General features: G+C 42.8%; 1 protein-coding gene and 1 long non-coding RNA gene across 2 annotated transcripts in view; one reads left to right on the plus strand and one right to left on the minus strand.

The window, feature by feature from the left end:
• LOC143298998 (uncharacterized) overlaps positions 1-1,842 on the minus strand; it is a 3,844-nt gene extending 2,002 nt beyond the window's left edge. The window contains exon 1 of the mRNA XM_076612068.1: positions 1,308-1,842. Within this exon, the coding sequence (XP_076468183.1) occupies positions 1,308-1,630 (323 nt within the window). The 5' untranslated portion in view covers positions 1,631-1,842. The remainder of the gene's footprint in view (positions 1-1,307) is intronic.
• An 8,836-nt stretch (positions 1,843-10,678) lies between these two features.
• LOC143279346 (uncharacterized) lies at positions 10,679-12,191 on the plus strand. The gene is made up of 2 exons (XR_013054868.1): positions 10,679-10,719; positions 11,416-12,191. It is a non-coding gene; the product is annotated as an uncharacterized LOC143279346 (long non-coding RNA).
• Positions 12,192-12,666: the final 475 nt, after the last annotated feature.

Below are 12,666 nucleotides of genomic sequence, written 5' to 3' on the forward strand. Positions count from 1 at the left end.
GAGTGGATTTTTCCTGCAGAATTTTGCCTGAAGACAACTCTCTTGTTGCCATGAGTTGTTTTTTTCTGGGGGTTTTTCAGTGCGTCAAGTGTGTGCTGCACACAGGACCTCGGTTTAACGTCTCATCCGAATGACTGACTAGACGCTCAGTTTGATTTTCCAGTCGAACTTGGGAGAAAGGGCCGCGAGAGCGGAATTCGAACACAGACCCTCAGTGGCGGACTCTCCGGCTATATTGGCAGCTGAGGGTCTTAACCATTCTGCCACCTTCCTCCTGATATCTCAGCAGTTTCCTTCAGCATGTAGATAATATAATATAGTGTTTTGAAACTGAACACACACACACACACACACACACACACACACACACACACACACACAGAGTTAAACATGTATGGCGAACGTTGTTCTGCATGGAATCAGGACAATACTCGGTTGTGTGGTGACAATATTTTATGAACTGATGATAACGTTACCGGGTAACAACAACAACCGAAAATTAAAAAAATCTACATTGCTTCGTTTTGAATGTGAACAGGAAATCCTCCACAGTGACGGAACATAGAAACAGGCCTTGATGAATGTCATGCCGAGGATCTGTTGTACAAGAGAGATAACACTGAACACTGAAATGTTTATCAGTGTCATTAGCTGTAAAGCTCTAGCGACACAGTAGGTACAAATCAGAACAAAAAATGCTGCAAAACAGATAGAATGGAACAGAAAGGAAAAACAGAATTGAAGCAAAATAAACTACTTAGGGATAAGCAACACTTAGGTACTTGTCATCAGCATAAAAAGTCCATGTGGCAGTGGGGTACTGTGTCTTTTTTTTCTAGTCGTTCGTCTCCAAGGTTTGGAAAGTACACAGGAAACAAAGTACATATTTTATATTATAGTCCATATGATAATCACTAGTACAAGAGAGAGAGGGGGTGGGGGTGTGGGGGGGAACGAAACGAAACGAAAGTTTATTCCATAAGGCCATGGCCCCATTTGAAGGGGTGATTACATATTTTGTAAGAATAGATTTGCATAAGGATATAATCTTACAACATGTATGCTCAAAGCCCTGTTCTGTTTAACCAATCATAAAACTCCGTCGTTTTAATGACTTATGGATAAATATGGCAAGATTCTAAAAAAACGTTATCATTTGTAGAAGACAGAAGAGAAGGTGAGAGAGAGAGAGAGGGGGGGGAGGGAGGGGGGGGGGGTCGGTGTGGTTTGAAAGGATTTAACATAATGGAAAGGAGAAGATGTCCCATCGCTGCCCCACCCACCCTCCCTTCACATCCACCGCTTACCTCCACACAGACTCCGCTCCGTTGGGGGGGGTGGTGGTGTTGGTAGGTAAGGGGGTGGTTCCGTTAGGGTTGGTGAAGGTGACGGGCGTGCTGACGCTGGACGCAGGATGTGTGGGGATGGAGGATTTGGAGGAGGGACCCACGCTGGCCGTCACGGTGCTAGAGGCATTGGTCTGGCTGGAGTTTGAAGTGGTGGGGGCCACTGTGGGCGCGGTGGTGACGTTGGCAGAAGTGTTGGTGGCTCTGGAGTTCGCATTGCCTGAAGCGCTAAGCACACTGCCCAGGGCTGCCAGACACACGATGACCAGGAGGATCTGCTTCATCTTTTTTCTCTGCTGCTGAGTGACTCGTGGACCCGGTAGGACTCTTCACTTCTTTCCTTCTGGAACAATTAGCGTGGAACGTTTCCTACTTTGCGACTTTCCCCCGACTTCCGTTAGCGACGAAGATGCGTAAAGTATCTGCACACACTTCTCGACAACTCTGAGACCTGTAGAGTTACCTTGAGGCCGTCGATGGAGAGTTTGTGTGGGTGACACCCCGGCTGTGCGGTATTTATCATGCAGCCGGGTGGGTGTGCGTGCGTACCAATTAGATTCGGCGGGTGACCTTTAGCCCATGTCATGTGATCCTGTCATGGACCCCAATCTTGTCAGCCATTGTGAAATGACGACCGACAGATAACGAGTGTATCTCCGTCTTTGTCATTGCTCTGTCTCGTTCGTCGCACTTGTCTCCGTCTCTGACGTGGTTTGCAGGGTGAAGGGTTATCCGGGTGAAGCAGACACACCTATTCGGTTAGGATGCCACTCGCAGTTGTTGGTTTCATGAGCTGAGTCAATCTTTTCGGGTGGAAAGAATGTCCTAGAATGTTATCAAGTACAGCATGCCGAGGTGGTCGATATGGCTGCAGTTGCTACGTCGTTGTCAGCACAATTTCATTAATCCTGCTTTTAATTAACTGTAGCATTGACGCACTCGTATGCACATGGCGCGCGTGAACGTATATACAGAGAAGCGAGCAAACATGCGCAACCCCCTCCCCCCCCGCCCCTCCCCTCTCCTCCCCTCCACCTCACCTCCACATACACACACTTGCAAACGCACAGACAGTATATTACGAAACAGAGGCATTGAGATGATCCACATTCTCAGAAGGTGTCATGTCATCGTCGTGGCAGGTGTGAAGAGATCACACACACACACACACACACACACACACACACACACATTTCGTCTAATATCACTTACAGTGAATAGACGTTAAACTAAAGAACGAACGAACGAACGAACACACACACACACACACACACACACACACACATACATACATTTTCTTTCTTTGCTGCTTCACAAGCCTCATTCCACCAGATATTACCAGAGTGCTTATGATCTTTAACCGATTTGAACTTTGGAATAGATTCATTTGCAGCTGTGATGACTGCATTTGTAAATATCGAATATAAACTGTTGACGTCTGTATTGTTTATGTTGTTAATTTGAAACGATGAAAGTAAACTTCTGAATTTATCCCAGTTCGCAAGTCTGTAATTATATTTTGGAATCTTATCCTCGGTTGGAGTCCGTAATTATATTTTGGAATCTTATCCTCGGTTGGATCTATCGACTGAGATATTTTTGATTCAAGTCTTGTGATAATAGGCAAATGATCACTATTAAGAGTGTCATTCAGTGTATGCCAGTCACATATTGGTGCCAGATCTGGTGAGATTAAAGTAAGATCTATGGCAGTTGCTCTATCACTTGGATTGTCTGGGACACGTGTTATTCTGCCATCGTTTAGTAGGTATAGAGAATTTTTGGGAGTCTATCTTTCTTCATATTGACTATATACTAAACAAAGCAAGAAATGGTCTAAATTTCCTTAAAATAATTTGTAAACAGCACTGGGGGCAAGATACCAAAGCGTTGATATCTCTCGCTACCTCCCTCGTACGTTCACGCTTGACATACGCTCAAGAGGTATTCTTCAGTGCTCCACTGCATTTGTTAAAGAAGCTGCAAAGCATTGATTGTAAGGCTTATAAACTCGCTCTAGGTGTGCCCATTCTTACATCAAATTTAGGGACTTACAGAGAAGCAGGTGTTTTATCTCTTGATGAACAAAGGAAAGCTTCAGCCGCGAAATTCGTTATCAAATCTTTCGCATATGAAACCTTTTCAAAAGAAGAAGCTAATTTGAGTTCACAAAAAGATTTTGCTAAAAGAGCTAAGACCATACAGTCTATGACATCCATTAATACATTTGCATCAGATATCATTAGTGCTACGGAATCAAAAGACAAGCAAATTGCAAAAATACCTACTTTTTCACCAGTCCCTGAATGGGAGCAGTGTAAAGCTACCTTTGACATGGATTATACAGATTTATCTTTGTTAAAACCTGAAGTGCTCTCCCATATAGAAAATCAATATTCAAATTATCTAAAAATATACACAGACGGATCTGTTCTAGAAGATGGTAATTCAGGAGCGGCTTTTGTAATTCCTTCATTTAGAATAGAAAAATTATACTATATTGGTAGACAATATTCCATTTTCACAGCTGAACTTATAGCCATACTAATGGCCTTAAATTATATTTCAGACATTCCGAAAACTGTAAGGCGCAGTACAACTTGACATCCAGTTAGATCTACATGAATGCATTAGTTGTATAGAAAATGTATCTAGAAATCGATTTCAGAAATTACTTATAGATTCAAATAATCAATATTACCACTGTTGTGTAAACACAAAGAATGCAGTTAATCCCAAACATTTTCTAAAATCGACACCAGCAGTACATTCAAGACAAATTACAAGTCTAATGTATAGAATTCGTTTAAATGCCTTTCGTACAAAATTTTCTAAAAATATAAAATGTATATGCGGTAAGCAAATAAATGCAAGCCATCTACTCGTTCATTGTCCGAGCATAAGACAGTTAATTCCAAAAGATGTAATTGATGACTTTTCTTCCAATATTTCATTAGCCACTGAAAAGATTTTGAATGATTATTCATTGCTTAGAATGTTTTCAGAAATTTTAAACTCCAGTCCAGTTGATATCCTCCTTTGATGTATTACAATTAATGTTGTTATTTATATTTACATTGTTGTAGGTTAATACTTGTTGATATGCATATACATATTCTCCACCCCCATGACATCTCATTCAATACACACCACAATCTCTTTAGACTTTTTCTTATAATAATCTACCTTTCCTCTGATTCATAACATGAACACTTTTTTTTACACTAATATTCACATGCACTCCCTTTCCTTTATCCACTACTTGACTCCTTTCCGTCTAAAAACACTTATAGTGAATAGACGTTAAACTGAAGATAAAACACACACACACACACACACACACACGCTCACTCACTCACTCACTCACTCACTCACTCACACGCACGCAATTTTAAGTTTACTGGTTGGATAGTGGATAGTTAGTTCGTTTCATTTTGTCTATATTCTTTTTTTCTCTTTTTTTGCCAGTTGAGGAGAGTTGAACAGAGACAGTAGTGGTGATTTAAGACATGGGTGAGATGGGGTAGATGATCCACACACACACACACACACACACACACACACACACACACACACACACACACACACACACACACACACACACACTAACACACACACACACATACACTAACACACACACACATACACACACACACATACACACACACACACACACACACACACACACACACTCACTCACTCACTCACACGCACGCAGTTGTAATTTTACTGATTGGATAGTTAGTTCGTTTCATTTTGTCTATAATCTTTTTTTTATGCCAATTGAGGAGAGTTGAATATAGACAGTAGTGGTGATTTAAGACATGGGTGAGATGGGGTAGATGATAGATTTTCGTCTAAAATCACAATGGAAGAACTAACGAACGAACACACACACACACACACACACACACACACACACACACACACACACACACACACACACACACACACACACACACACACACACACACACACACACACACACACACACACACACACACACACACACACACACTCACTCACTCACTCACTCACACGCAAGCAGTTGTAATTTTACTGATTGGATAGTTAGTTCGTTTCATTTTGTCTATAATCTTTTCTTTTTTTTATGCCAATTGAGGAGAGTTGAATATGGACAGTAGTGGTGATTTAAGACATGGGTGAGATGGGGTAGATGATAGATTTTCGTCTAAAATCACAATGGTGGATAGACTTTAAACAAAAGAACTAACTAACGAACGAACACACACACACACACACACACACACACACACACACACACACACACACACACACACACACACAGAGGTTGTCACAATGACAGACGGTGTGCAAAATCACCTGTCAACAGGAAAGGAAGGAAAGGGATGGAGGAGGGAGGAGGAGGGGTGGTGGTGGTGAAGGGGGGTGTCACAAACGAAAGACAAATGACGGTAATGAAGGACAGGTTTTTTCTGGAACACGAACTGCGGGGGTTTTATTCCACAGGAGAGAGAGAGAGAGGGGGGTGGGAGATCGGGGGAAGCAGTATCAGGTTACGTTTTCCATGTGAACAATGACATGAGGCCAGGCAGTCACACACTGAAGGAATGAATGAAGGAAGGAATTTTCTTTCCTGAGGGAAATGGAACAAGCAAGGACATGTTGTTGTTGCTGTTGCTTTTTGTCCCCATCCGGCCCTCAGGGCAAAGAAATTCAACAAGCAAACAAAACAAAATAAAAAAAAAAAGACAACGATGCTACTACCACTACTAGTACTACTACTACTACTACTGCTGCTGTTGCTGCTACTACTACTACTGAGTAAAATAATAATAATAATGATAATGATAATAATAAGGGGGGTTGTAGTTGTTGTTATTGTTGTTTTGTTGTATTTGTATTTGTATTTCTTTTTATCACAACAGATTTCTCTGAGTGAAATTCGGGCTGCTCTCCCCAGGGAGAGCGCGTCGCTACACTACAGCGCCACCCTTTTTTCTTTTCTTTTCTTTTTTTTTGTATTTTTTTCCTGCGTGCAGTTTTATTTGTTTTTTCCTGTCGAAGTGGATTTTTGTACAGAATTTTGCCAGGAACAACCCTTCTGTTGCCGTAGGTTCTTTTACGTGCGCTGAGTGCTGCACACGGGACCTCGGTTTATTGTCTGTTTGTTGTTGTCGTTTTTTTTTGGGCGTGGGGGGGTGGGGTGGAGGGTGATGGTCAGTGTAGAGCCTGACTGGTTGTAAATGGTGACAGTGGCTGCTAGCTGTGTGTGGTGATGTGTGTTGGCCTGGTGAAATACCGCCACCACTGCGAGGGTACGGACATACTGATGAATGTACATGGCTGTGTACAAGATTTGGCAATGCCCTGTCGCTATCTCTCCGCTTTGAATCAGCCGTGATAACAAGCTCTCTGTATGTCTCTGTCATTATCTCTCCTTCCCCATTTTTCCTCGTCCCTGTCTGAGAGAGAGAGGGGGGAGAGAGGGAGAGAGGAAGAGAGAGAGAGAGAGAGAGGGGGGAATAGAGAGAGAGAGGGAGATAGACAGAGGGAGAGACAGAGAGAGAGGAAAATAGAGAAAGGGAGATAGACAGAGGGAGAGAGAGAGAGCGAGAGGAAGAGAGAGAGAGGGGGGGAGAGAGAGAGGGAGATAGAGAGAGACAGAGGGGGAGAGAGGGAGAGAGAGAGGGAGATAGAGAGAGAGGGGAGAGAGAGGGGGGGAGAGAGGGAGAGTATGTGTGTGTGTGTGTGTGTATGTGTGTGTGTGTTTGTGTGTGTGTATGTGTGTGTGTGTGTGTGTGTGTGTGTGTGTGTGTGTGTGTGTGTGTGTGTGAATCAGCTTATGCCCCCTCATGATGGGATAAATGAACAAATATCATTACAAAACCTTCTAGAAACAAAAAGAAACGTCAACGAAACCAATGAATAGTTATATATCCTACTGGAAATGAGAAGCAGTTGTTGTGGGGTTTTTTTTTATAACATACTACGAGGTTACAATTGCTTTAAGTGTAAATGCTTTAAACAAGAAACACGATAGATTACATACATCACTTTTCTGAGTCGATGCCGGACATCTGAAGTCTTGGTGAAGAAGGCGCATGGATACTGGTAATAATAATAATTATTATTATATTTATATAGCGCTGAATCTTGTGCAGAGATAAATCAAAGCGCTTTCGCACCAGTCATTCACACGCATGCAAAACTGAAGACAGGGAAGAGGCAGGGAAGGAAGGCTATTTTGGGAAGAGGTGGGTTTTAAGGCCAGACTTGAAAGAGCTGAGTGTGGAGACCTGACGAAGAGAAAGAGGAAGTTCATTCCAACTGCGAGGTCCAGAGACAGAGAAAGAACGGCAGCCAACAGTCGAGTGCTTGAATCTGAGTGTGCGTAAACAGAGTGGATCCGAAGCCGATCGCAGAGAGCGAGATGGAGTGTAGAGGTGAAGGCAGCCACAGAGATAGGGAGGAGCAGATTAAATTTTGTGAGTACATTTATAACATAGAGTGCTGATCTTGTTCTTTATTCTGTGTGAGAGAGGTAGCCAGTGGAGATGTTGCGAAAGAGGAGTGATGTGCTCAGATATTGGTAATACTTGGAGGGAAAAACACTTCAATCTTATTTCACTAAGAGCTGGACAGCACAAAAGAAAAGTTGTTCATCTTCCTTAAAAACTTTACAAAATGGACAAATCAGATTTTGGTGTCATATACTTACCATATCAAACTGATGCAAACTAGGCCTATCGGTTTGCTCTGCTTGCCCAAATTTCGTGCGGCTAACAGTGAAATCAGATTTCTGTCATAATACATGTATACAGCCAAATCTGATAATCTGATAATCCAGCCTAGAATTTCGCGTTATACATGTTGGATGTTTGTCCATATTGAGCACTGAATATTTTTTTTTTACATCACGTGTATTGCTTAAGCTTTTATACATTTAAATCTTTCACCACTGGTCATGGTCATGCCATATCTGCCATCAGCGATCAGTCGGACGCTGCGTAGAAATTCTTGCATTCACTTACATTGCCAACACCCTGTAGTTCAACCAAATGTTTCCCAAACCAAACTCAAACAAACACCCTATAGTTCAACCAAATGTTTCCCAAACCAAACTCAAACACCAACACCCTATAGTTCAACCAAATGTTTCCCAAACCAAACTCAAACAAACACCCTATAGTTCAACCAAATGTTTCCCAAACCAAACTCAAACAAACAAACACGTATAAATATCTGATACCCACTTCTTTTGCCCTCTCTTATCTAATTCAAGCAACGATTTCTAAGCTTTATGAGATAATCAAAATTCTTCCATTACTAATAACTTAAACCAGGACGTGATGACTACATCGAACAGCAGAGTTTGATATATATGCTAGCTATCAGTTTCCCCAGATACCAAATCGGTAGAAGTACATTGATCCGCACCAAAGAAATTTCTTGGTGGCAAACAAAATTAAAATGTACAGCTTCACAACAAAGAGCAGCTTTGCGTAGTCCCCCCAACTCTGAGCCATACTGCATAACGGGGAGTACTTGACAATAAGAAAGTATTTTCGCATACAGTTCAAAAGAAAGTGTTATTCAATGAAGATAACTTTCTTATGATTGATATCAAAACATTATTTGTTCTGCTGACAGGATCCTTGCAACAGAGAAAAAGAGAGAGATAGAGAGAGAAGGAGGGGGGGTGTGGGGGGGACCAACAGTCTTGGATCTGAGCGTTCTTCTTCTTCTTCGTCTTCGTTCGCGGGCTGCACCTCCCACGTTCACTCTAAGTACCCGAGTGGGCTTTTACGTGTATGACCGTTTTTAACCCAGCCATGTAGGCAGCCATATTCCGTTTTCGGGGGGTGGATCTGAGTGTTCAAAACTCGCCCGCAGTTCTCACAATGTAGGTCTATTTGCATACTGTGCAGTGTGCACAAAACCATGTCAAAGTGAAGATTATGGTGTGATAGAGACATCAGCAGCACAAGTTCCTATATGCTCCCTGTCCACTGTTATCTGTTCGCCATTGTGAAATGACGATTGACGAAGGCGTGGTGGACTTTCAGTCACTGATAAACCCTGTACATCACAACACTGATGTGCGTCACATGGTGCGCCTGGAATGCGTGTGTGTGGAGGGGTGAGGGAGGATGAATGAATGTGGGTGAATGTCAGTGTGTGTGCACGAGCGCGTGTGTGCATGGGCGGAGAGAGAGAGAGAGAAAGACAACACGTATAGTGGAGTGATGGCCTAGAGGTAACGCGTCCGCCTAGGAAGCGAGACAATCTGAGTGCGCTAGTTCGAATCACGGCTCAACTAGTGAATCACGGCTCAGCCGCCGATATTTTCTACCCTCCACTAGACCTTGAGTGGTGGTCTGGACGCCAGTCATTCGGATGAGACGTTAAACGGAGGTCCCGTGTGCAGCATGCAATTAGCGCACGCAAAAGAACCCACGGCAACAAAAGGGTTGTTCCTGGCAAAATTCTGTAGGAAAATCCACTTCGATAGGAAAAACCAATAAAACTGCACGCAGGAAAAAAAAAGAAAAGAAAGGGGGTGGTGCTTTCGCACCAGTCATTCCAACGCAAGCATAACTCTAAAACTGGAGGAAAAACAAAAAACAAAAAAAACTAACAAACAGAAAACTGAAGACAAGGAAGAGGCAGGGAAGGAAGGCTATTTTGGGAAGAGGTGGGTTTTAAGGCCAGACTTGAAAGAGCTGAGTGTGGAGACCTGACGAAAGCGAAAGAGGAAGTTCATTCCAATTACAAGGTCCAGAGACAGAGAAAGAACGGCGGCCAACAGTCGAGTGTTTGAATCTGGGTATGCGTAAACAGTGGATCCGAAGCCGATCGCAGAGAGCGAGATGGAGTGTAGAGGTGAAGGCAGCCACAGAGAGAGGAAGGGTACATGGAATTAACCTGTTGACGTACGGCGTACGTCATGAAATGTCGCTCAGCAATGCTGTATTGACGTGCGCCGTACGTCATGTTACAACGTTCTATGTTTCGAGTCCCGCATTACAGAAAATACAGTCTGCTAACCATTAAATTAGCTCCCCTGAGAGCTCTTTATCTCCTGAGTTCCATAAGCTAAAATTATTCATTGGATTGTCATATTTATGGCGAAAGTTTTGCAAGTTTGTACGAAGCTCAAGTTGTGTTTGCAAAGCCATGGCTGAACGCAGACAAACCCAAACACTTGCACTTGTATTGAAAGAATTCTTTCGCGATGCAAACAGTAGAGATGAAGATTGTGGACTGAATGAGACAGAACTGCGTGAAGTTGATGCCGAAGAAGCTGATTTTGACAGTGGAGGGGGGTGGGAGGTGGCGTTGTTTGACGAAACTGAAGACAAACAAGCTCAGCTGATTCAAGATGCAGGTGGGTGTTTTCGAGGTTTGTCAGTTTATTATTTGCTCTCTGTTTGTTGTAACAATGAATATGACTGCATTGTGTGTGTTTTGAATGTGTTAGCTTTGGTAAGTGGCTTGTCAGTCACTGATCAGTGTGTGTGAGTGAGAGTCAGTCACGTGGGTACTGTGTCTGACCATCACAGCCCAGGGGGGCGTGGCTTGCTGGTTGGCTCATTGTTGATGACAGCGTGTGTAGCTCGCCTGCAGCTTTCTGTGTGTTCGTTCCTGAGTGTGTATTGGTTTGTTGTTGTTATTGTTGTTGTTGTTGTGTGTGTGTGAGAGAGAGAGAGAGGGAGGTGGGGAAGAGATGATGTTTATAAAACTGAAATCAGAGAATGATATACAGAACTGTATGCCTAAATTACTTTGTAAATGCAACACTTGTAGAAGTGTGTGTGTGTGTGTGTGTGTGTTGTCATTTTGTTTTGTATGAGAGAGAGAATGAAGGGGGTGTGGCATACCATGAACCAGTTTCAGTGTGTGTGTGTTTTGGGGGTTTGGGGTGGGGGGTGGGGTAGGTATGTGTGTGTTTGTATTTCAGCTTCTGAAAACAATCAGAAATAAAATGGTACCATTTCATGATCTTTTTATATGTAAAAAAACAAAAAAAACAACAAAAAAACCCAAACCCAACAGACTTAGTCTTTTATGCAATGTGTTTCAGGTATTCAGCATGCTGATGATCATGATGTTCATCCTGGACTATCTGGAGTTGACAACTTGCCACAAACCTACAACTGAAGACCAGCAGCAGCAAGACCAAAAGGCAGTAAACAAGCCTCCAGCAATTCTGGATTACAACAAAAAACATGGGTGCCATGGACCATCATGACCAACAGCTGCAGCCCTACGATGTCACAAGGAAAACCTTTAAGTGGTACAAATAGCTGTGTGTGCATTTTCTACAAATTGCCATGCTGAATGCACACATCCTCTACAAAAAAGCAGGCAACAGCAGTACACTCCTGGACTTCAGAAGGATGTAATTAGTGCCATGATTTTTGGTGACCAAGACACTGCTAAAGATGACCACGCTGTTTGTCTTGTGTGGACGACACTTCATCCCACCTACCCCACAGAAGGCCTGGCCACAAAGGAGGTGCCGAGTCTGCTGGAAGAAAGGACAAAGAAAGGGTGTGGGGTTCTACTGCCCAGACTGCCCCAGCAAACCAGCACTGTGTCTTGAAGACTGTTTCTGCAAGTACCCCACACAGCGTTTTTACTGGCGGTAGATCCTGGGTGAGTACACCCTTTTCATTCTTTGTGTGGACTGTGTTGGAGTCTTATGCACCTGGACACTGTTGCTCAGCCTTGACAGTGTGAGTGGTTGATCACAATAGTCACAAGAAAGACAGGTTGATAACCTGGTTGATATTATAGCACCTACATGATGGAATGACAGTCCCAGTTTTTTTTATTAATGCATTTGATGGAATTTTTCTGTCAGATTGACTCATTATTTGAACATGTGAGTATCAAAAACAAAATCTTGGTTCATTTTCCTTTCATTTGATGTATACTTTTATGCACTTATCTTCAGTACTTTTTGAAATATAAGCAAATTAAAATCATTGGCGTGTTTTTCTTGTTTTTCTGAAAATTTTCTCAGCATAGGCCATAGCAAAACGTACTAGCAGTGAAGGGGTTAACAGTGGACTTGAGATCATTCTTAACGATAAGCAAACTTAGCGCCGCTGAGTTCGATCATGCAACACACCTGAGGACTACTTGGTGGGCTTTGCCTGCGTGATCAGAAGAATGAACTGATCTTTTCAAATAGGATGCGGGGTGGGGGAATTCACGTGTAGAACCGAAGAAAAGTAAACGGGTATAACATTCCTTCATCACATAGCAGTGTCACGTTAGACACGTGTGTGTGTGTGTGTGTGTTTGTGTGTGTGTGTGTGTAAGAGAG

The sequence above is a fragment of the Babylonia areolata genome, chromosome 2 (genome assembly GCF_041734735.1).
Source record: "Babylonia areolata isolate BAREFJ2019XMU chromosome 2, ASM4173473v1, whole genome shotgun sequence".
Classification (NCBI taxonomy): Eukaryota; Metazoa; Mollusca; class Gastropoda; order Neogastropoda; family Buccinidae; genus Babylonia; species Babylonia areolata.